General features: G+C 44.9%; 2 protein-coding genes across 2 annotated transcripts in view; both read left to right on the plus strand.

The window, feature by feature from the left end:
• The first annotated feature begins 471 nt into the window (after window positions 1-471).
• On the plus strand, window positions 472-8,196 carry LOC308057754 (ankyrin repeat domain-containing protein 7-like). The gene is made up of 4 exons (XM_080411806.1): window positions 472-671; window positions 1,095-1,230; window positions 2,382-4,061; window positions 7,798-8,196. The coding sequence occupies exons 3-4, from the start codon at window positions 3,751-3,753 to the stop codon at window positions 7,853-7,855; spliced, it is 369 nt and encodes a 122-aa protein (XP_080267932.1). The 5' UTR covers window positions 472-671; window positions 1,095-1,230; window positions 2,382-3,750; the 3' UTR covers window positions 7,856-8,196.
• A 1,497-nt stretch (window positions 8,197-9,693) lies between these two features.
• The window catches only part of LOC308057752 (uncharacterized protein), a 40,664-nt gene continuing 25,631 nt past the window's right edge, over window positions 9,694-24,726 (plus strand). The window contains 8 exon segments of the mRNA XM_080411804.1: window positions 9,694-10,394; window positions 16,163-16,196; window positions 16,276-16,345; window positions 17,597-17,657; window positions 18,270-18,528; window positions 19,492-19,624; window positions 22,105-22,207; window positions 23,836-23,864. Of these exon segments, the coding sequence (XP_080267930.1) occupies window positions 10,142-10,394; window positions 16,163-16,196; window positions 16,276-16,345; window positions 17,597-17,657; window positions 18,270-18,528; window positions 19,492-19,624; window positions 22,105-22,207; window positions 23,836-23,864 (942 nt within the window). The 5' untranslated portion in view covers window positions 9,694-10,141.

Genomic DNA, 24,726 nt, shown 5'->3' on the forward strand with positions numbered 1-24,726 from the left:
AGCTCAGTAAGAAGACTACAAGAGGATGTGATTCAACATACTCTTAAAGTGTATCTCAAAAGAGCTTTCAGATATTTGTATTCATTTAATTGTATTTGTATAGTGAAGAAACAGAACAAAGAACAATCTAATACGAAGTCCTGTCTTCAGTCACCAGAGTAATATTTGCAGTCATACTATGGCTCTTAGATCACAACAGATTTCTTTGGGTTTTGTTAGAAAAAAATACCTGATTGCAGTGTGTGCTTGTGTATTGTTCAAGGAAGAACAATACCTGAGCCTTTTTTATGTGTTAGGAAACAGAAATCCTCATGAACAGCTGCTGATAGTTGAAGGTGCTCAGCTGAGAAAGATGACAAGAGGTTCATCATCTGCGCAGATGCCTGCTGGTGGCAGGCAAAATTTCATACCTTTGGGTTCAATCTAAAGACGGGCCTAATTGTATAATAAAATAAGTTAAAGGCGTATTTCATGTTCTTAGAACTTTCTTCATGCTAATTTAACTGTTTCTTTAGGGCATGGTTGGACAACTGCAGCAGGAGCTTGCTGATGCACCTAAAAAGCAATCTATGCCAGAAGCTTCACTTGAAGTTACTACACGCTACCACAGTGACCTGGAGAGAGACAAGCTGCACTTGCAAAAGGAGTTGGAAAAAAAGTTGAAAACTAAGGTACTTAATGTCTGTAACTATATGAAGAAATCTGACTGTAGCTGCTGAAAGTAGGAGCAAATGTTGTACTTTTGCACCACGTTTTGCAGTGTTCTTACGAAAACTGAAGTATAGAGGGAACCAGAGGAGCTTTGCAGGAAAGCTGTAGGGTGATTTTGTGTGTGTGTGTGCATGTCATCTTATCCCCCAAAGTTGTAACCTCATCCTGTCACTTCTAGAGTATTCCTTCTTCCCACCAGCTCCAGCTGCTGTTCTTGGTTATGGTTCCTAAGGTGTGTTTTACACTCCACATCAACCTTGGCCATAGGTCTTGGATGGGTGGAGGAGAGCTTAGGCCTGTTTCTGTGTGAGTTACTGCATTCTCCTGCGCTCTTGTCTTTTCCGGCCACCTTGCTTTTTCTTCTGCCACTGTTGCTTTCACAGATGCAGAAGCAGAACATGCTGGCTCTGACATCCAAGGACTTGCACAGCACGTGGGAGGAGCACTTGAAGTCACGATCCCACCTTGGAAGAGCACATTGCTCATCTTGACGAGGAAAAGGCTGAACTGCTGGAACAGGTGAGCCCAGAAAATTCTCTGGGCACCGAGCCAATACCCAGGAGAACCACATGCACCTTCTGGTCAGGTTCTTACATACTCATTGTTTTCTGTTATCCCTGCCATTCAGGCTGCGAGTACCTTATCGTTTGGGGGTCACGGAGGAAGCAAATAAAAGCTAGATGGGTATCTTTGTGTAAGTTCTGGAGTGGCTCTGTTGGGAAGAGTTCCCAGTTACTCCCTCTCGGAAGAGAGGGGAGTAACGCAACCATCACTTGGAACAACTCTATGAAGTTGGCCTTGCCCAAGGTCACCCCCTGAAGCCTGTCTCAGGCTCAGGAGTTGAGCAGGAGGCAGTTGGGGGTTTGCTTTTTGGAATGGTGTCTTTGCTTCCCAGGGCACAATGCAGTGTGAGGTGATGCAGAAAAAATGAATGCAGTAACTAATTGCTTACTAGTAGCTGACTCAGTCCGTCTTTCCTGGTCTTGGAGACCCAGAAGCAGAGTTCCCAGAAGTGCTTTTGAGGTTGCTCTGGGTGATAGATTCTAGTTTTTAGTTTTGCATCCTTTCTGGCTAATAATAAACAAATAGTGCCCGTTGTGCCCGTAATACTATATCCACAGGACCCATCAGCACCCTCTTATCTTCAAAGCCTGAAACTGAATTTCAGCCCAGCCAGCTACCAAGTCCCTGCCAACTAAAACTGGGTAATCACGGGGGGGAGGGTAATACCATTCTGAAACATTTAATATTGCACAGGAACTGTAGAGTCTCCTGGTCTTGGCTGGGGAGTGACCTGTAATAAACCCAAGTTTTTGTGGCTGAGCATGCATGCACTTGAAAAAACACTGGAGAAGAAATACTTCCTCCTGGAAAGAGCAGAGATGGATTGTGTTTACTGTGTATTGCCACCTTGTAAATAAAATCCTGCCTTTCTTCTAATGTCTGGAAGAAAACAAATACACTCAATTAAAAAATGCATTTTGCTCTCCATTCCCCCATTAAATGGTCAGACTGATTACAGAGGTACTCTTCAAATGGCTGCTGCTCATAGCCATTTCCCAAAACTCATAGAATTCAGGTTTTGCAACCTGAATTTACTTGGATGTGTTTTCAGCAAAAGTCTTTTTTCAGTCTTTAAAAAAAAAAAAATATTATTATAATTATTATAGTTCTTCCTTCTAGAGATCACGTCTGCAATAACGGAATGCTGCTAATACACTGAGGATCAGCTAAGGAAAGTGACTGTACATCAGCCACTTTGGTCGGCGAGAACACTGCCAGAGCGAACAGGCTTGATAAAGCTGTGAAGGCTCATTCCAGAAAGGAAAATGAAGGTTCTAGGAGCTGTACCATTATTAGCGATGAAGAAAAAGAAGGTGTTTCAAAGGGCTGAATCTCCTCCCTAAAAAGTGGTACTAGATTCCTGTCCTGTTGTAATCAGTATTTTCAGCGCTAATCACAGTGAAGTGTGTCCCTCTCTCTGATTGAGGTTTTCTTTGCCATCTCTCCCATGTTTCACAAACTCATTGGCAAGAGGCAGTTTCTAATAGGAAGTAGTGTGCTGGCAAGGTGTTCCATGAGTCAAACCATCTAGGGTATACTGGCCTGTGACATCACCCCAAAACCATATGGTACTTATAGTAAGGTTTCACCACGCTGAACTACTTAGTGCCATCACCGCAGCAGTACAATACGGAGGATGGTTCCCAACTTATCTATACCAAAGGCACGACCTGTCTTTTGATTTCTGGACCACGTTTCCATACCCTCAGTGCGCGTTTGTGTTCTTTTGTGGCAGTGCCAGCTCAGCCACATTTACTGGAAAGTAACTTTCTGACCCTGTCCTGGCAAGGCAGGTAACTAGATGATGCCTACAGGCCCCCCCCGCCCCCCTCCCGCTATATTAACCCTTGCTGTTCGTTCCTTTGGCATCCATTTGCCCAGGGCTAACGATGGCACACAAGCAGGACTGCTCAACAAACTAGGAGGCGAATTGCTCGCAGAGCTGATTTGGCCATAACTCCCTGACGAGATGCCCTTGCCCTGAACGACAAGCGCTTTCCCAGTTTGAGCCATTTTCTTTTAAAACCAACTAGACCGAGCCCCCCAGCGTGCTCGCAGCGCGGGCCCCGCCGGGGCCAGCGGGGAGCTGCTGCTGCCCGGTACGCCGGCACCCCCCCGGGCTTCCCGACAGCGGCCCGAGTGCTCTGCGGGGGGCGCAGCGCCGCCGCCACCCGCCGGGCCTCTCGCTGCCCCCGGCCCCGCTCGGCAGCGCCGCGGCCGGGCACCGCGCGGGAGCCGCCGGGCACCGCGGGGCAGGAAGTGACGTCACTCGCGCTGGACACGCGCCGGAGCAGACCCCGCCCCCGCCAGCAGAGCCCGCGCTGAGGGAGGCGCTGTCCGCCGCTGCCGCGCTGAGGAGCAGCCTGTGCGCTCGGCTTCCCGCCCTCTGGTGGTTCGCTCTGTAGACAGCCGTACCGGGCCGCTGCCCGGGGCCCCGATCCCCCGTCCCTGCCCCGGGGGCCCCCCGATCCCCCGATGCCCAGCCCCGGGACCCCCGATCCCCCGGCCCTGCCCGGGGCCTGCCGCAGCCCGCCGCGTGCCTCCCGCCGTCTCTTCCCTGAGGCGGGACCGTGCCGCGGGATGAAGAGGTTTTTCGGGTTCGGGAGGAAGAAGAAGGGGCGGCCGGCAGCGGCCGGCAGCTCCGCCAAGCCCTTCCCCACCGGTGCCTACGAGCTCCGGCTGAAGGACCTGGGCAAGCTGCACCGTGCGGCCGCCCGCGGCGACCTGGGTCAGGTGCGGCAGAGACTGAAGAAATACGGCATCGACGAGCGGGACACGGCGGAGCGGTAAGCGGCGGGGGGCAGCAGCGCCGGGCGGTGCTGGGGCGGGGTGTGGGGGGGTTGCGGGCAGCGCCGGCACCCGCAGGTGCAGCTGCAGCCACCGGCAGCTCAAGGGCGCTGGGAGCCAACAGCAGCATCGCTGCGGGGAGCCTCAGCCTGGGCGGGGAGCCAGGGCTGTGCTGCCAGGAGCCCTTGGAGTCGGCCGAGCATCCCCCGTCTTGTCCCGGTCTTGCCCCGGCCCCCTCCGTGCCCTCGTTCCCGGGGGTGTTGCCTTGCCTGGGGGCGCAGGAGCGGCAGGGGGCCGGCAGCAGCCTGGCCAGGGCGGGTTGCAGAAGGAGCCTCAGGGCCATTCTCCAGGCAGGCTTGGAAGGCAGAGTGCATGCACCTCGGAGGCCTCAGCGTGTGGGGTTAGTAGTTGAGCTGAGCAAGCTGCACTGCATCAGCTGGGAGTAAAAGAGGGGTAAGCACTGCGTTTAGGAAAGGGTAAATGTGGTGTGTATTGGTGCTGTGTGGACGGTTGCCCGATGTGCCTCTTGTGACTGTGATGTTGCAGCCAAAGCAACATCAGTCTGATTTTAGGTGGCAGTTACTTTGCTGTTTGCTCTGTGGCCTTGGTACAGCTAATTAGTGCCTTGGATTGGAAAATCTGGGCAGTGCCATGCAGAGGAAGCTGCTGCTTCTGGCAGGTGTTAGGATGTGTGCTTTTGAGTCGAGCACAGCAAGTACTTGGCAGTTGTATCTTAGGGAGAAGCCGTGGGCTGCAGCATAGCTCCTCATGATCCACCGTAAGCCTAAGGGAATCAGCTGAAGGTTTTGGGTCTTGTATGTGTTGAGCTGTTAATGCCTTTTCTGAAAAGACTCTGAGTCAAAACATCCATGACATTCAGAGGAGATGCTGGTTTAATCAGAGTACTTCAGCATCCTGGGCTGTCTTTTCTGAAGACTGGACTTTTGCCAGCCAGCTAGCTTATTGCCCTGAAAACACCTGGAACTGTCTAGATTTGTAGGAAAAGCAATGAAGAATGCAGTCCGTCAGCACGTGGGCTGTGTGCCTGAGTGTTGCCAGCCAGTATTAGTTTATGCAGCTGGAGGGTGGGTGATGCTGGCTAAGGTGGCTCGAGTGCACTTTTGTGCATACTTAAGCTGCCAGAGTCAAGGTGCTCGATGGCATTTATGGAAATAGTTCTGAAAGTCTCTCTCTTTTTCTTCTTACTGCCTTCCCATTCACTGTGGCTGATTCAGTCATCAGTCAGTCACCAGCTCTTAGCAGACCCTGGTATGAAATTGAGCTAGTTTTTGTGTTTCAAGCTCATCTTGTCTAGAAAGCTTTGTTTCCTCTGGAAAGGTTTCCTTCTGTGTGCCAGGCTATTGTCAGTGTTATAACAGGACAAATAAAGTCACAAACGGTAAAAAAAAACAAGCCAGGGCCGGGGGGGGGGGGGGGGGGGGGGGGGAGGGGAGAAAAGGCAGTGTACTATGATGAGCACTGTGGTGGTTTTGCCATGATAATGCCCAGTGCTGAAAAGCTGCTGAAAAGCGCGGCTGAGAGCAATTCAGTGGACAGAGCCTGCCTGCTTGCTGCAGCCACTGCCCTCTGTACCAGCCATGGGGGTTGCAAGGCCACCTGTGCCCTCTTAGTGCTTGTGGGTGTGATGTGTGTTGTGAGTGACCACTGGATACAGCTGCATTTCAGGGCTTCATCGTGTTGGAAGACTTGATATCATTGGAAGTAGAGGTGAAGAATAGGAAATAATGCAAAGTAACGGCAAAAATGTGTGCATTGGTTGTATGACTATCTCAGGTTTGCTCCTCAGGATTTCCAAAAGCAAAATCTTGCACCAGGAACATGGCAAGTATCACACATACAAGTTCCTTCCATAAAGTGGGTCCTGTAGCCCATAAGACCTCCCGAAAGTGTGCTTGATGCAGCATCAGTTAGGAGCAGGCAGCTTTCAGAGGTGGTCTAGCAAAACCTTCAGCCTCACTGACAGAGACGGGCAAAAGTCAGCACAGAGTTGGAAGCACTGCAGGCACAATGCCAGCTAGTCATGGATCCTGGATCAGAGCTCATCGCTAAGGGAGATTTACCCTGTCAGCTGCCTGTCAGACTGAACTCCAGCGCTTTCATTGCTTGGCTTGTAGCTGCTGGGTTGTCGGCTCAAGGGCCATTCAAAGTGCATACTGCCAACCTGCTGTTTCCCAGTGGGGTTGCTTCGTGGCTGCTCAGCATCAGCAGTTCTCTTCTACTCTGTAGGTGATCAGCGTAGCAGCAGCAGGAGCAGGAACAGAATCTGGGCAGTGTCCCCAGGGTTGGGTGGCAAAAGAAGTTCGGTGTTACTGGAGGCCTCTTGCAGGGACAGGCAACCCTGAACACCGGTGTTCTCTGCCAGCCTGTTCCCTGAGTGGATCTTCTGTGGAGCACAGCAGGCCTTGCTCCAAGCAGAGCCGTCTCCTGTTGACAGACTGAGAGGCTTGGTTGAGGAGGACAGCAACAAGTCCACAAGTTTTCTGAAGGCTTTTCTGTTTGCAGAGCTGATAGTGACTACTTCACGTCTGTCATGCTTCCTAGTGGTTGGTAGTAGCAGCTTTCAGATGATTGTGGACTCCTTCATAACCAGTCCTGGTTAGCTTTCAGATAATCTCAGCCAGTCATTTCTTCAGAGATGAAGGATCCTGCATGTTTACATGGGAATTTCTCAAAAGTGGTGGTAGTTGCTCTTGAGCTACTCCTCTGTCAGTGCTCCAGTCTGTTCCCTGTCTGTAGCAAGACATTACAAGTGCTTTGAAGTTTTATGTATTTCTCTCATCCTCATCTTTGTTGCAGTGGAGGAGGCTTGTCAGCTGCCCTGTAACAAGTATCTGTGTTACAGATTACTGTGTTTCTGCATCACCTGCCACTGCATTTGTGTACCTCTCCCTTTCCATTCCCCCGTAGCCAGGGAGCTGTTGTGCTTCTGCCTCAGCAAGGTTGGTTGAGCTTTCCTAAATACAAGAAGGACCTACCCACAGTGATGTGGTTCAGAGCCAGTGCTGGTGTTCCCCTCAGTTCTTGAGGAACTGTGGGATTGTTACTGCATCACCTTCAAGGGAGGAAGGTCCCAGCTGTTTTCTAGCTTGTCTTCTGCTCTGTTGGGACAGGTGTCCTGCAGAGCAGCAGGTGCTTTGCCTTTGCACAGCGTGAAGCTTGTGCTGATTTGTGCCTCTGACTTAGGGGGAAACACATGCAAGGACTTTCTGGGCAATTTCTTTCAATATAAGTAGGCTGGTTAATTGACATCAGACCCAAGATGTTCTGTGGTTTGAAGGAGTCCTTTTCTTTCTGGCAAGGCTTTAACTTGAAGAAAAGAGTTTCATTTTCTTATGCTGGTCATGTATTATGGAAACACAGTATTCCCTCCCTGGAGAGGACTTCCTCTGTAGTAGGCTTATTATGACTATTGTAGTTATACATATCTGAAGGATCAGGTATTACTTTCCTGTACTCAGGATTACAGTGTTCTGTCTGGTTTGCTGCATGTTATGGGGGGCACTTTGGTGCAAGTGAGTACTTGGTTTTGTTGCAGTAGTAAGCAAGCTAGAGAAAAAGCAGAAATTCTTGAAGTGCAGGGAAACGCTAATACTCTTTATATAAAGCCCATCTACATCTCTGATACTTCTGGCACATGAATAATTACAGAACTTAGAGGGTTGCTTGCCATAGTTCTCAGATTCCCAAACTTTGGTCTTTTTTGCTGCACTACAGGTGTAGTCCTGCTGGAGGCAGTGACCAACACCTGGGCACAGGAATCTGTGCAGATTAAGTTCTAGAGTGAAGGAAATGGCACCTTACTAAGCAGATGCTGCGGAGGGGTTTTGCTGGCCAGTCTCGGGTGTTTGGTGCGCAACTGCTGTTACTGGTAACGGAATGAGAAATCATTTCTTAAGCTTGCTTTGTGCAAAGTGAAACTTGTGGTCATATCAATTTATCAGAGCCTGAAATTATTTCTCTAGTTGTCTGTTTGTGCTAATTTAATATGTTTAATTTTTAGGACACCTCTGCATCTTGCTTCTGCGAATGGCCATGTGAATGTTGTTACATATCTCGTAGAAAACAAGTGTAAACTAAATCTTACTGACAGTGATAACAGATCGCCGCTGATGAAGGTATTTGGAATATGTTATGCTCTTTCAAGTGGGGCTTGCCAACTAAATGAGAGGTGGCTGGTAGGATTCTTTACACAGCTCAGCGTAGAAGCATGCATCTGGTAATCAGCGTGGAATAGGCATATGTTAGCTCAGCTTTGTAGGTGCTCTTATTTTCCAGCATTGGGAAGCTGGGGCAATTGTAACAGAGTGCTGGCAGTTCTTCCTTTTTTGCGTGTTGTTCCCAGGCAGTACAGTGCCAGCAAGAAGAATGTGTAGCTATTCTGCTAAAGCACGGTGCCAACCCACATCTGGCAGATGCTGACGGCAACACTGCCCTTCACCTTGCTGTCCGATCTCCTAATACAGCTGTAGTGGGGCTGTTACTTGAGCATAATGCCAATATTGATGCTCGGAATAAGGTAAATTTTTGTATTTGTTGAAGAAGTTCTTTCAAAAAGTTGTACTAGTATTTCTCTTGTAGGGTTGTTTTTTTTACTTTTATTTTTAAATGTATTTATCTGTCCTTTCAGGAGGGAAACACTCCGCTTATTCTTGCTATCTCTGAACGTCATGAAGATATAGCAGAGTTTCTTCTGCAGAGAGGAGCTGATGTGCATGCTCGAGATCACTGTGAAAGGTGAGTGGTTTGTCAAAACTCTGCATGGGTCTCTTCAGTATTCTTTAGGTTGGATTAATCGGAGGCCTGAGAATGAGCTCTGAAAAAAAAAACAACCCAGGGAGCCACATAGCAGCTATTTCTGTGTGACTTGTGAAAGAACATCTGCACTTGGCTGTTGTCATACCTCGGTGGGTGCTTTCCTCATTGAGGATTACAAGAAGGCATTGTCTGTGGTGGCCCTTCTGGCAGGAAACATGCTGTTAACTCAGCAGCACTGCCTCGGTTTGAAAAGACATCTCCTGCATAGTGGCATAGTTTGTATGTGAGTGTTGTCTATGTGGAAGCTTTGTCTGAAGATTGAACGTTTGGTTGTTTTGACTCCCTCTTGCATTTTATGGTTGCTGTTAATATTTAATGAAAACTGCGTTTTCTTTTGCTCATTCAGTAATGAGGACAGTAGTTTTTGAGAGCAAATAGGAATAAAAATAATTACAGTGTCTGTGTCAAATGATCTACTTCATAACATATTTTTGGTGTTTCAGAACCCCACTTATGACTGCAGCATCTAGTGGACAGCTTAATTTAATAAAAGTTCTTCTTCGATATGGTGCTGATCTTTTCCATAAAGACACTAATGGATGGACAGCTGAGGATTATGCTGTTATTCATGGATATTCTAGGTAAATTTTTGACTTTATTGTTAGAATAGGTTGTCAGTTGTCAGTGTGGCTTTTGAATGTTTTCAGTAATAGCAGCACGGTTTAATGGTGTGTTGAAAGCTGTCCTGAAGCTGTGCTCAGTGGCGTCTTCTGATACATATCGTTCCCTGTGTCTAGTATTAATCTGGATGTTGAAGAAAATTTCCGCCCTGAATCGTCTGTAGATTTTAAGTTTTGACGCTAAGCTTGCACCTGCCCAATACAAACTCTAAAACATGTCTGTATCCTACAGTTACCCAGAGGTAGAACGTGGCAAACTGAAATGCATGTCAGTCCTCTCCTCAGACCAGCACCATTGTCCTTACTGACTTCCACTACAATGAGCAGGAACTACCAGCCTTTTGTTTCAGAGATCTAACATATCCCTTTTGTTAAAGTCTTAAGCAGTTTCACCCCTCTTATGGATAGCTTTGTACCTGTGCGTATCCCTTCTCTAAGGTGGTTATGTGTGCTTAACAGCTAAGCTGAAAATACTGTGCCGAGCGGGAGCTAATAGCTTCGTAGGTGTGGATATGCACCTCTAGAGTGAACATGACTGTAGTGAATATTGAAGTAGGTAGTAGTCGTGCAGTAAGTTCTGTGTGTATTACTCTCAGTGAATGCATACAAGTATATGAATTCATATGGCTGTGAATACGTGTAGGGTGGATAAGTGGCTGTTAACTGTTCTATTAAACTGTATAAGCAAGTATGTGGTTGTTTTTACCAAATATGTTTCTTCTCTTTCCCTATATAGTCTTTGTAAACAACTGGTGGAATACGCATTCTGGGGAGACAGAGACGAAGGTGGTGCACAAGGCGACACAGTACCTGGCATTCCTCACCGGGCCAGAGCTGCTGGCTTGACGTTGGGTGCACCTGCTGTGGACAGAGGAGGTAGGATCTTTAATCACGCAGGAGCTCACGAGGAAAATCACTGTGGCCTTTTCTTTAGGGGGTTTGTGTTGTCAGCGCTCACTGTGTTTGCCGTTGACTTTAGTGGAGGCATCAGGTGGGGTAGCGCAAGAAGCTTTGTGAATATGCTGACTTGTTGCTGGTTGGAGGTGCTTCTTGTCAGGGGTGAAGGCAGCTGCGGTTTGTGTGCTACGGGCCCACTTACCGGGCTGTTGCGTTCTGCCTGCCAGATTGCCCATCTGTATAGGTTTTCATACAGAGAGAGAAGGGGGACAGGGAAGGAACTAGGTGAGAGTGGTTTTGGTTTTGGGGTGTGTACTTGTACCTGTAGATGGCCATTCAGATTGTGAAAATGAATTGCAAAAGCAGTAGGTTCGTCCTGAGTAGTTGTTCATCTTCCTGTAGCTGGGAAGCAACAGATGAGTTAGCAGGACCGTACATGTCTTGTTGATTTCCACTGAGTTTGTGCGGTGGTGTTTTAATATTAATAGTTTCACCTGCACTAAGCTGCCTTTAGTGAGTTGTCTTATTTCTCAGCATCAGTTACGATTGTTGCTGTGTAGGTGCTGTAGAGACATACTTAGGAAAAATTGTCTTGGAAAAGTCACTTTGTTAGAAACAATAATGCAACTTCTGTGTGTACTGTATCTTCATGGACATAGTTTGATTCTAGTAAAAATAAAAACCACTTCTACTTCCAGTAATTTTATGAAATAAACATTAAAAAGTCCATATTAACTTGTGATCCAGAAAAACAATTGAATTGCCTTGTTATCAAAAAATTAGCTCCTTCAGTGAGTTCATTTTAAATTAAAAAAACCAACTCCTTAATTTTTAAGATCCAGTCTATGCTTACGAGCTCATATAGCCCTAGAGGAATCTTAGAAAACTAATCTTTTAATATAGTACAAGACAGTTTGATCTTTACCTCTCAGGCCCTACAGTGGGAAGTTCTATCCTTTCTGGTTTTTTTAAGGGTGTTACATCAGAACTTTGTGGCAAATGGGCAGCAGACAGTGTTCAAACACAGTTTATTACTCCTTTTTTAAATATGTCATGAAATATGAGCAAAACATGGGATATTTTTTCCGAATTCACTTTTCCCAGATAGGGGAGTTTAATTTAGAGCCAAACTTTGTTCCTTTGACTTGGAATAGTTGCTTTGATCTAGTCAGAGATTTGTAAAGTTTCTTGATAGATTGAAGGAAGATGTAGAGGGTTTTTTTTTTTTATTTATTTTGTTTTTGGAAAGCGCATGGTACAGGTAGTTTAATCAAGAAAATGTTGCTTTTACCCAAACAGCACTCTGTGGCTGCCTCCTGTGCACGTAGATAATTGCTGTGGTACCACATTGTGATGACTGACAGGCCTGGGTTATGTTAAAGTATGTGGCTTGAAGAATAATACTGTTGTATATTCATTTTGGAATCACACCCTCAGGGAAATATGGCTTCTTGAACCAAGTAATTTGCTCGGTTCCTTGAAAACAGTAATACTACTAGCATAAGTCAACAATGTTACGGGAAATCCTCACTTGAAGAGGCCTAGTAAGTGTGAAGAGCATATTTATGTGGGTTAAGGACTTGGGAGGAGAAAGAGTGCGCTGTGGTCTCAGACTGTTTATAGTAGGGCTTGTTTTTCTTGAGTAGTACGAATCTTTTTCTCCTTGTGCTCAGTCTCCTAGAAAATGACCCCGGCCTGTTGAGTGAGAGGGATTAGTAGCATGCAGGGAACACTTGGTGGCATTGATTCTGCAGTCTCTTGCTTGCACACACAAAGCACAGGTCCTGCATCCTGAGTCCCTTTGATAGGCTGCAGTAAAAGCTTTGAAGCCCCTGTTAGAGGAGAAGCTAGACTGATCTTGAGACAACGCAGGAATACCCACTTTGAATTCTTTGTTTTAATCTTGCTCTTCATTCCTGTTTTTCTGGGATCTTCAATGTAGTCCTTATTCCTTTTGCACTTGTTGAACATTCTTCAAAATACTCGCTTCTAGTGAGCAAGTCGGTATATTTAAGAGGTTGGCTCATGCTTATTTGAGTGTTTACTTTTTGTCAGAACATGAACCTTTTCGTTGATTACAGACAGACTTGCAAAAACCTCCAAATGAATGGCTTCCACCTCTAGCATATCGAATTTGAAGCTGGAATTTCTTTGGCAAAAAGTAATTATGCATTTTTTCTAAAAGCGAAGGTTCAGATTTCTAGTATGTCTTCAGTGGCAGCTTTTTTTAGCTGCCACACTGCATATTGGTGTATTGTTCCTTCAGCGTTTCCCTGAGTCCCTACAGAAACCATTGGTTTTTCATCATAGAGCTCTTGGAAAAGAAACAAGTGCTTCAGTGTGTTTCACATTGCTTCTTCATTTCTCGATTTTTGTAAAAAGTGATACAGGAGATATAAATCAATCTTGAGGTCCTTTTTTTAACTCTTACATGTGTATTTTCGATAGGAGTCCTCTTGCCACATCCATTCCATGTATTTGTGGTAACATCAATATAAGCAGGACTCCCTGTTGCTCTGAGGCAAATGTTATGGCCTTGTCACAAAGACATTTGGGTTGGGTAGCTGCAATAACAGAACCACACCATTCATTGACATAAAATTTTACTAAGTAGGATGGGTAGAGCAGGTGCATGGTGATTTATATTCTAAAGCTTCTGTTCCACAACATAGACACGCGTACACACACAAGCACACATGCATGACACTCACACCAGTCAGTGCACCCGTTCTGGCCCAGTTGTGGCCTGCCCTATAGCCCTGGGGGAACAGGATATTCACTCTGACTGCTTGTCATGCCTGCGTTCTGGCTGGTGGCATAGCTTCTCTATGTGAACAGTTCAGCATGGTCAAATCAATATATGCAGGGCTTTTACCTTCAGACTGAGGTAGGAGGGGGCTGTGTTTGCTTCAGGCACCATCTGACACAACTGGCTAGCATATCTCCAAAGTTTGTTGGCACCTACAGATTTTTGGGATGCTTAGAGGGATTTTAAGTGTGCCGTATGTATAAAACACTCTACAAATACGAAGGAATTGCGTTGGCAGTCAGTGCTGGGCAAGGACCAGTCAAGCTGAGAGAAATTCAAAGTTGGCAGTACAGTAAACTGCCAAGAATCTGTTTCAGTGTTTCAAAATATTGGAATATAGGTATACTACAATGGAGCAAGTAAATTAAGTTACACTGTTTGACACTGTCCCTTAAGAGTAGAGTTCTGTAGGTTGTGATAGGTTTTGCTTCTACTTCTTGTAACTGTAGAGTAGGCTGATGGTCACAGTACATTCTCCCATTGCTACAGCTTTGTTAGTGTACTGGTTAGGTTTTCCAAATTTCTGGGAATTCACATTTATTCTGGTGTCCTTGTTTGGTCTGTCCTTGACACGCCTTTCCCTAAACGGATATAGGAATGCCACAATCTCCTAGCCAGACATCAAGAACAGGAAAACCAAAGAAAGGTATTCTATACAGTAGCATTTCAACTGTGAAACATGTTATGTGATGTACAAATACTAACACACCTGTGATGTTTATTATCTTGGAGGTCTCTATTCTGATGGTTTTGGTTTTATAAATCAGGTTTGAGAGCAGGGTTTGGGCGCTTTTTGTTTGCGTGTTTTGCACGGGTCCTTTACTACTGAATTGAGTGATTGCTTTGTGTCATTAGTGATAGTAAATAATATTATTTTAAAAAAAAAAGCTCTTCTGTTACTCCAAAATTAAAATGGACTTCAATTAAAGTAGAAATAAGTGATCCCCAGATACTGCTTTTCTAGATACCATTTCTACTGTAGGGCATCAAGATCTGTCTGAAAACTATCTCATAGACTTTCTCTCTTGCTTTCCAAAGAACAATGGGAACTGTTTTTGGTCATTGCTTAAAGTTACTATACATGGAAAGCAAAAGTTCAGGTAACTTACTCAACATGATATGCCCTTTGTTTTCTTTTCCTTTTAATGATTTTGTCCAAGACCTCGGTTTGGCTGTCATCATACAAATTTATGGAAGGCCACCAATCTCCTATTTATAAGCAAGTTCGTTTTGTGATGATAGTTAACAAGAACTAATTATCGAGGAATTGAGGAATGCTGAAATGGATACGATGTGGAGGTTCTATTTGTTGTTTTTTTTCCTTTCTGTCCTGGGAATTGAAGAGGCCTTTTATTTCATCTTAGTTGTTGGTAATTGAGAGGTTTTCGCACTCTTCAGGCTGGATTCCTAGAGTTCAGATTTCTTTAGTACATCAGTGGTGTGCTAGAGTGCGCTGTCGTTGAGTTTGCAACATGTGCATCTGGGCCACGCTGCCATTCGGAGGGATCTTGACAAGCTGGGTAAATGGACTGTCAGGCCTGTCTTAACAGAATTCAACAAGGGCAGATGCGAAGTCCTGCACATGGAAAGGAACAACCGTTTGCTACAGCAGGTGCTGGAGCTGCCTGGCTGGAGAGCTGCTTTGCTGGGAATAGCCAGAGGGTCTTGGCAGAAAGTGAGCTGAGAATGAGCCAGCAGGGTGCCCTGCCGGCTGAGAAGGTTAACGGTGTCCTGGGCTGTATGAAGAGCAGCATAGCCAGGGGACTGAGGAAGGGGATTGTACGCTGCTACCTGGCAGTCCCTGGGTTGTGTCCAGCTCCCTGGGTATAATTTTGAGGCCCCAGTGCAAGAGAGAGTGGTCTTTCATCCGTGAGCGAGTTCAGTGGAGGGCCATCAAACTTTGCCAGGAGCAGGACTACTTGCCTTTTGGGAAGAGACTGGGGGAACTGGGCTTGTTCAGTGTAGAGAGGAGATGACTTTGAAGGGGACCCAGTGGCAGCTTCTAGCACGTATAAGGAGAAGACAGAGACAGGTGCCTCCCAGTGGTGGGTGACAGGAAGCAAAGGTACAAGAGGCATAAATGGAAACAAGAGGATTTCTAATGGAATGTGGGCAGCTTCACCATGGTGAGAACAGTAAAACAGAGAGGTTGTGCAGTCTCCCTCCTTGAATGGTTCAAGATCAGAGTGGAAAAAGCCCTATGCAGCCTCATCTGACCTCAGAGCTGAGTCCGCTTTGAGGAGGCGGTTGGCTGAGAGACTTGCTGAGGTCCCTTGTGACCTGATTTATCCTGTGATCCTGTGTGCAAGTTGCTTTCTTAATTGATGAAAGCTTGGAGCGTAGTATAGATTGTCCTGGTTACGCCTGTCTTGCCTGTTGACTGTCCTTTTTGGTGCAGCATAGAGAACTGCTGGGGATTTTTCTGCCTGAGGATAGGCATTAGATCTTGGTTATGCTTTTTGATGTTTTTTACCTTTTCAGGATAACCTGTAAGTGGGTAGAGCACCAGCTAGTATAGTATATAAACCAGTAAAATCTCTGTCAACAGTGTGTGCTTGTGTGTGCAGTAGGAGTACTTCAGCAGTTCATTTATTTACTGTCTTGCTAAAGCACCAGTATTTTGTTAACTGTTTATTAACGTAGCATATTCATGCTATGCTGGGCTTTTTTTAGTTTAGAGATAGTTCTTAAACTTTTAGGTATAAAAGTTCAAAGGAGATATAACTCTAGTCTTTTTTGTTTTGTCAATTCAGTGTGACTTGAAAAAGCAGTTGTTTGGAAATGCATGCATTCATTCATGCTGTCTTACATAAAGTTGACTCCCCAAAGTTTCATTCTGCTATGACATGTAGAGTTGTCCAGGTTAAATGTTTGTATGTGCTGGTTGATTTTTGGCATGCCAAATCTAATTTCAACATGTCAATTAATGTTTGAACAGCAATAGACGACTTGTCGCAAGGAGACTCAATCAGGTAAGACTTTAAACATACCCAGCACATACCTGAGGAATGATTGGAGAGACACAGTACTCATTTTGCTTTACTTTTTAAGAAGCTTGGAGAAGGAGGGGAGCGATGTCAGTTGGCATGCTTCTGAGGAAGAACTCGATTTTTCTCCCAAGGTATGGTGTACTTACAGTAAATGTCCTGTAAAAATAAGTGATCTGAAGGCAAGTTTTCTGGGGGGTTGAAAGAAACTACAGTTCTAGCCAATATTGTTTTCTCCTTAGAAGCAGTCTCTGACCTGCCAGCCTTTTTTTGTGCTGTGAGTTTTTCGTAAAAGACCTGTAGCTGTGGCAGAGCATGCAGTAGATTTGTGGTTTGAGGCAAAAGAGCCATAGGCGACGAGATAAACCACCACAGTTTTGTTTGTTCTTGGTCATTTGAGTCAGATTTTCAGTTTATAAGTTACTGATATAACCTGTTCTGTTCTTCCCCAAACACTGTTAATGTTTCCTGTAGATTTCGTGATAGAATCCTAACTGATAACGGGCACTTTTTAATGAAGATGTACTGAAAGCCTTCATCACCTCGTTCTCCTTTCCTCCTCATCAGGTTACTCAAGAGTGCTCAGCGGATGAGTTACTCAAATGGGTCATCTTTTTTTCTTCTATTGAGATAGCATTCTGTGCTTGCACGTAATCTCACACTGCATGTTTTCCCTCTTTTTTTTTTTTTTTAATGCTTAGGCAGTATTCTTTTTGTCAGCTACAAGCTCTCAGGCCTGCTTTTTTTGCTAGTGTTCTGAAGAACTATTAACTTCTGCAGTGATGTCTGGAGCATCTGTTCTGTTGCTCTGGGATTCTGCAGCGATGAGGAACCGGTGTTCTAGTTCAACCTACTCTGCAATACTGGAGATGCAAGCATGTTTAGTTTTAACATGATTTCATTTTCTTGCACTGATTTAAATTATGCATTTTTTGGCATGTTTTTGAAATGTAAGGATATTCTGGTAAGTGTACTTGCAGGGACTAATTAATGCATTAAGTCTAGGGTTCTTAACAGTTACTTCCCTTGTGCACACTTGCAAGTAAGCATCCAGAAGCTGCGATCTTAAATATAACTGAATTTAGGGAAGTACTACAAATACTAAACCCAGATTTTTTAGAACTGCTATGCATGTAACCATAGTTGTGGAAACAATTTTCAGAAGGGTGCCTGCACGGTATTTTGGGGGTGAAATACTCACTGAATTGCATATGTGAGGAGTGTTTTTGTACTTAGAAGTACGGGATGGAGCCAGCACCTGACCATTATCAAAAGGACAGCCTGATTACATTTAGCGTTCAAGATTTGATGTGAACAAAAGATTTGTTGTTGTCGTTAGTGTTTTTTTTAAAAAAAGTAATCGTTTTTGGCTTCTTTATTTACAGAAGCTGCAGAAGCCAAACTTGACATTCTTAATGAATGTTTCCCAGCAGTTCAGGAAAAACAGTAAGCTATTTGGAAAAGATTGCATAGTATACTAATATATAAATAAGATGATTTGCTAAGTAGTTTTTTTAACATTTCTTTTCCTATAGTAAATGAGAAAAGTAGCATTTTGAAAACACAGCACTTGGTCACTTCAGAAAACATAAGTCATGTTGTTAAAATGAAGCTATTAATCCCCTCCTAAGCCTTTGTCCCTGGCCAAGTCCTTCCTCCATCCTGCCCATCCTTGACTTGGTTCCTTTTCCAGACGTTCCCAGATTACTCCATTAATCTGGTAACATGCCTGTTGCCATTTCCATAACTCCTTTTGTTGTTTTGACATAACTGCCATGTCTCCAAAGACGGTGAATAATGAAGTATCTTGCAAGTCGGTACCAAAGCAAACTGTCTTTCAAAATCTAAATAATTTGCAAGATAAACAAGAAAGTTGGAACAAGAAAAGCATGATTGGGGTGAAGTTTCACAGAAATGATGACTCCCTTTTTGCAGAATCTAAGATGACAAACTGGAAAAAAGAGACACCTCAGCTTCTCTCAGATAGTTGTGGTCTTAAGGAGAAAAAGTCAAGCTTCAGTAATGGCTTTGAAAGTGATAATAGTTCTTTGTCAGCAGGAAAAAACCCAAGGCTTGAAAGTCAAAGACCAAACTTTGACTTTCTTGAACATGTGGATGATGAAGATACAGAAGAAGAGCAATATGAAGTAGATAATAAAGTCTGTGAAGCACTGAAACAAGAAGGTGAAAACTTGTGCTTGAATAGGCATGAAGAAAATGTAAGAGCAGCATTTCACTCAAGCACCAAAGTAAGTTATATAAGGATGATTCAATCACAAAGGTATTTTCTAAGGGTAATAAAGGTAAGAACCAAAAGGTAAACTGGATTTCTGTTAATACTTCACGTATATCCATCTTTTGATCTTCCTTTTTTTATATTAGAAAATGCCTTTACTCCTAGCCAAAGCAGTTTCTTAGGTATAAGAATAGTGTTGGGCAGTATTTTCAATATTTTTTTTATTGGTTGCAGTGGTTTTGCAGGAAAACAAATAGGCAGTATAATTTTTCTGAAATAAATTCATTTTTTCTCAGTTGTATGTACAGTTTTTATCTGTCAAGATTTATTGCCATTTAGTAAAATACCTGGTGTGATGGCTGAAAGTGAGGAACCAAAAAGTTTGAGTAAGATTGAGAGCCGGAAGTTAGTGATTTTCCTGGAGCAAAGTAGAGGAAGAAGAGCGTGTTCCGGTACGATGTACTGAAATGAAAGCTAGAGTTAGGCTGACATGAAGAATTGCTTCTCCGGAGCTTTGCAGAACCAGGGGTGAGACTTAGGGCTAATGTCATTGCTGTCTACTCATAGAGTCCCATGGAAAAACTGAAGGCATTGTAAAACAAAGCTCAACAAAGTTTCCCTGTTGTCTTACACAGGAAAAGCATTTTTAAAGTTGTCGATGGATGGCTAAGAAGGTGCTTGTTTCTGCTATTTCCAGCTGTTTGGTCAATATCTTTTAGGAAAAATCACCTGAACGGGAAGAAGAGGAGAAGGAGCAGGAAAAGGAAAACACTGGTGAAGAGCTACGAACTGCAGTTGTTGAGGGTGTGAAAAACTCTATTTGTAATGATAGCCATCAAATCCACAGTGCTTCCAAAGACGACACTGGTGAGAGGAGTTAGTGAATACTGATCCCAGTTCTTCCTCTATAAATATTAATGCACAGTAAATGAACTGAAACGGTGATTGACTTCTGAAACAGTAAGTTTTTCCCTTGCCTGTGAACCTTAGTGAGCATTGGCAAGGAGGAAAGTAGCTTTTGTTCCTTTTCATTCATTCCTGAAGAACAAATTGTGGCCTTGGATTCCAAACGATGCTACATGGAGCAGGTGTCATTCTTGGTTTTGTTGCTGTGTTCTCCCTGAAGCGATCAGAACAAAACGCACAGTTGAAAAAGAGGAGGATTAGAGAGTCTTGGGTGTGACAGTAGTATTCCCCTTTCTGGCCGGTACTGTCAGACTGAAAAGTTGTGATTGCTCTTGGCTGAAGCCTGGGAAAGATTTGAGTCCATCTGAGAGAAAGCTGTTCTGTTCCAGTGCCTCACCTTGTCCAGTTTTAAAACGTAGAAAGTCTCTCCAGTGCCACGCTTGAGTGTGCTCGAAAGCATTGCCCTGTCAGTCAGGGCTGAGCACTCTGGTACTCACCTCAGGTCTTGGAGCAGGAGGAGAAGGCACACTTTCCACTGTGTGTCTCCAGAGAGTAGAGTGGTGTGGTAGATGTTACCAGAGCGTGTGTAGCTGCTGATCAAATGCTACAGAGCGGGCCTGGCAGAACCTGCTGTATTCCAGGTGTTGTGCCTATACATGCTCTTCTGTCTGTGCATTTTGCCATAAGCCTGCATTTGGCACAGTGTGAGTAGTCCTAGCTGAGGCTGGAACCAGCAGTTCCCCTCTGCTAGGACGGGTGCCCTCACTGGTCTCTAGCTCCTTTCCCGGTTTTTGTGTGCATGTCTCCACAAGAGCGAATCCTGAATCAGTTTTACCTAACGGACTAGCTTAAAAGAGAGAAATGAAGATAGTTTAATCTGGCCAGGAACCTACTGAGACTGAGCCTTGCGTGTGCCTAGTAGAGAAGAGATTCGGATGTTAGCCCCCTGAGATAGAGACAAGTTGTGTGTTTGGGGTGAGATTTTGGGCGGTGAGCCTCTCCTCTTTTTCAATGGCAAAGCTTAGGTGTCTACCTTCTGGGAAGGTGCAGGGTAAAAACTGCTAGTCAAGGAAGGTCTTTTCTGGTAGTGCTACAAAAGGAGCATTGTTTCTTGGTGATTTTAGCGTGAAGATGTGTCGGGTAGTGTTTCTATGGTACTTCTTGTACAGTGGATAGTGGTAGTCAGTGGAAAATTCTGGAGCTGTGGATTGGAGAGCAGGTGACCTAGAACACTATGCCACAGGGCTGCAGCATGCTGGAGCCTCTTCCTGAGCGTGACACAACCCCGTGTTCAGTGCTGCTTGTAGCTGTGTCAGCTGTTGTGCATAGCCATCTCCTGCTGGAGAGGAGGCAAGAGAGGTGGCGATCCAAAGGAAGTACCGTGGTATGTTGTGTGCTGGGTGTGAAGAAACCCTTGAATTCAACACTCACTGCTTAGTTTGTCCTCAGCAACAGAACCGCTGTGCATCTTTTGGGCGCAGGGGTGATGGGGAAAAGCAGAGTGAAATAGAAGGGCTCAGTGTCTCACCTCTTACTGCCTTTGTAGGTGCCCTGACTGCGGTGGGAGCAGAGGAAGAGGAAGGTGCTGAATCTCCCTGGGATTCTGAGGTATTTCCCGTGAAGGACACCGGGGTTCCCAGTGGGGCGGGGGTGGGGAGCGAGATCCAGAAGCACTCGGAGCTTGGGCCCTGCCGCGGCTGAGGCTTATTTCCCCTTCTCCTGGTTCTGCTGTATGTTTGTAACTGGGGGCCCTTGAAATACTTGTGCTGTGTGCTAGCTGTTCAGCGAGGCTTGGGGTGAAGGTAGGTCGAGCTAATGATTTGGGTCTCATGGCAGCTGGCCCTTGGAGTTGGGTTTCTGGTACAGTATTGCGGCAGTGAAGTTTCTTGCTGCTTAAAATAGTCTGAGCTCCTCACGGGGGCTGGCGGGATTGTTGCTTTTTCACCACACAACTCTATTCCGCTGACGTGTTCAGTGGTTGCCCTTAGGGTCTGCAGCCTAGATGATGAGCTGCTTTGGGAAAGAGCCTTTCTACCGTTTTGGCCCTTTTTGAGAGTAGCGTTCAACAGAAATACCACACGTGCTGGCTGTGTTTGCCCTTTTAGTTCTTCCTGTCTGTGGGAATGGGTTAGAAGAAAGCGGGCAGAGTCTGTAGCTTACGCCCTCTGACTTCTCTTGTGAGGAAGAAGGAACTCTTCCCCACCCGCTTCTTAAAAATACAAGGCTAAAACGCTGCTGGGTTGTTTTGGGTTTGTTTTTTTTTTGTAGCCTTGGTTTCTGTAAGCTTTGTCTTGCTTGTCTTTGTTCAGCCCAAAAAGTCTTTGTTCAGCCCTTGCAACTGGGAGTAGCAATGTGTTCGCTCCCCACTGCAGGACGTGTGCCTGGGGAACGTCAGCACAAATTTGAGTATCGGGTACCAGTTCAGTCCGAAAGTTGGGTCCCCCCCAGACCTGCAGTTACGGGTTGGCAACCCACAACTCGAGTTACCATGTTAATTCTCCCTTGCGGCTGTGCAGTTTGCCAGCGTGACAGACTAGTTTAGATGAGTTGTGAGGTTTTTGCCTAAGATCTGAAAACACACAAGTCTGCTGTGATTTTCCAATATACTGTGTCTTGACGTGCCCTTTCCAAGGGGCTGATCAAAGGCTTTTGTGATTCTGTGCTGTGCAAGTTGGCTTAGCAGGAACATTTTGCGTAGAAATGAGTTGAGAATTTGTACCGATGCTCACGCCCGTGTTTTATGCTCTACAGACGGATTCTGAAAGTCCGGAAGAAGGATCACCTGGTGTGTTGCTTCCAGCTGCAGACAGACACGGAGCGCGCTCACGGATTGTTTCAGGGGAGCGCCACACCGGTAACTTCCTGGTGGACTAAATGTTTGTCTGTAAACACGTACAGGCTGAAGTGAGCTTTTATCGATGTCTGCCTTAGGAATGCACTTACGGTGTGGGTGCGCGCTATAGCAATGAAGTGCTTAGTATTTGTTAATTAACACCAGCTGTCACGGCGCTTGCTGGCAAGTTGTAAAGGAAGTTACCTTGTTTGCGTTACGTGTGCCCTTTGGATGTGTTTGTATCTCTTTGGGTTCGGGTTCTTGTGGCATAGTGCTGAAAGTGTATGTGGTTTAGGGCTGACCTGTCTGAACACCTGGACATTCTTGGATGATAACGTAGCAGAAGAAAGCTATGATCTGGCCAAGCACTTTTCCCCCCGTCTTAATTTTTGATACCTTACTGTTACGCTTTGCCTAGGAGCTAAAACGTGACTGAAAGTTCAGGGTTTGTTGTGAAGGGCTTCTGCCTGTAGTTTGCGACGCTGTCTCTTGAGCATCTGGAGTGTAGAATGGCAGGGAAGTTTTGCTGTTGGCGTAGAACTCTCATCTGAAGGATTTCTCCTTTACTAAACGGTCAGTCCTGCTTGTAGTGTAAGTACAATAGAATAGCTGAAGAAGCGAATCCAGTTTTAGTTTAGTAAGCTGGAAGCAAAACTTTAAAAGCTCCTGGGAGCTTGTAAATCCCCTTGCTGAGTAGTTGTCGTGCTTTGTATGATTCTACTGAGAGAAGTTTAAAATCGGTGTAAAAAGGAGGTAAAAGGTGATTACGCTAATCTTTCTAAGGTTTTTCTATACTGCTAGACCACCAAGTTTACTGAAATCAAATGCTGTTTGCTTTTTAACCGTTTTTGTAAACATGAAAATAATGCTGTGGAGCCATTCTTAGTAACATTTCATGCACTTCTTTCATGAGAGGACTCAAACTGTAAGATGACTAAAGCAGAGGACTTGAGAAATATAGGTGGGCCAGTAGATTGTGTGGGTTTGTAAATGATTTCCATGTTGGACAAAAATTTTTTAAAAATTACATATTTGGAACTGTGCTATAAATGCAGATTACAACCAATTGTAATGGGTTGTTTTTTTTCCTTTCCACACAAGCTGGACCCGAACAACCTGATAAGAACTAGTTTGCTTCTACCTCATTGAATGATGTGTATGAGGTGTCTGTGTCTGCACCCACGTTTCCTCTGTCCCATCGATGGAAAGGAAAACACTCCTCAACATTAAACACTTGTAGGATAATCGCAGTCGTAGTGCTGCTGGACTGTTTTACGGTAGTTCGTTACAGCAGACCAGCTTTGGCTTTTGAAATAATCTTTGTAGAAGGCAGGGTTCAGCTCCTCAAAAGAAGTATTTTGATCTTGTTGTGCTAACAAGCATGTCCTTACTGCTTCCTATGGCTTGTCCTAGTTCTGTGAGTATTGTTTCTTAAATCCAAGGCGCACGATGGGAAGCGTGCATTGTCCATTTCTTGTATACTGATACAAATGCTGGATGTTGAAGTAGATTGAATGTTAAGTATCGCAGTCTCGATGGAATAAAGCTTGCGAGTAATACTTAGTTGTAGAAACTGCTGATGTTGAATGGAGTGAAAGGTGCCTTCAATTAAATGAAATAACACTTTCCAAAACATTTTTTACCTCCAGGCATTTTGGAGAACCCCGACAATTCCCAGGTAAGTATTTGTTCGTGTCAGACTGACTACTTGTCCTGCTCGTTAAATATTATGTAGTTACTTCAAGTCTGAATTTTTTTTTTCTTTTTTTTTTTTTTTTTTTTTTTTTTTTGTCATTGGATTGTCTTTCATAGCTGAAGACCCCTGAATCTGTTTTGGAAATGAATGAAACCTCTCCTAAAAAAATGCAGCAGAAATCAGGTAATGTTCACGGCATGTAGTTCTGGGTTTAGCTTTGTAATCTTTCTAGATGGGAGTATTTAATAAAGCATCTGATTGATTTGTTTTGCGGATCTGTTGGAGGAATTTGGTTTAGGACACGCAGAAGATATTGAAGGTGTTCATAACAATCTCTTTGTAGTGTTCTTTTATGAACAGACCCATTGTACTTGCAATTTTCTTTCTAATACGAAATGAATGGCTCTAGCAAGGCATCCCGGGAGCAGAAGGTGTACTGAAATAATCCTCGGTGTATGTGTTTGCTCCCTCCTCTAGTCTGCTGTTCAGCACTGTCCATACCCTTCCGTGATGTACGCTTCCTACACCGTACTTGCTGTCATCTCCCCTTTTCAGGCAGTCCTGAAGTCTGCTTTTCTTTCCGTGGCTCACACACCCCCCCCCTTCCTGATTGTCTTGGTCCTTTGAGCATGTGCTGTGGCTGATTCCAGGCTAGGGATCTGTAGGCTAGGCTGTCCAGGAGCTGCCCGTGAGCCACAAAGGGTAATTCTTGGGCTCGTGCCGTAGCTGTAGTTTTCAGGAAATATTACTTGCCTGGCTTTATCTCTACCTGCCTGGCAGTTGTTTTGAAACATGTACAAACACGTTCCTCTGAGGCTTCCCTCTCTTGTTTCATGGAAAATGA

The sequence above is a fragment of the Falco punctatus genome, assembly GCF_963210335.1.
Source record: "Falco punctatus genome assembly, contig: scaffold_35, whole genome shotgun sequence".
In the NCBI taxonomy this organism is placed as follows: Eukaryota; Metazoa; Chordata; class Aves; order Falconiformes; family Falconidae; genus Falco; species Falco punctatus.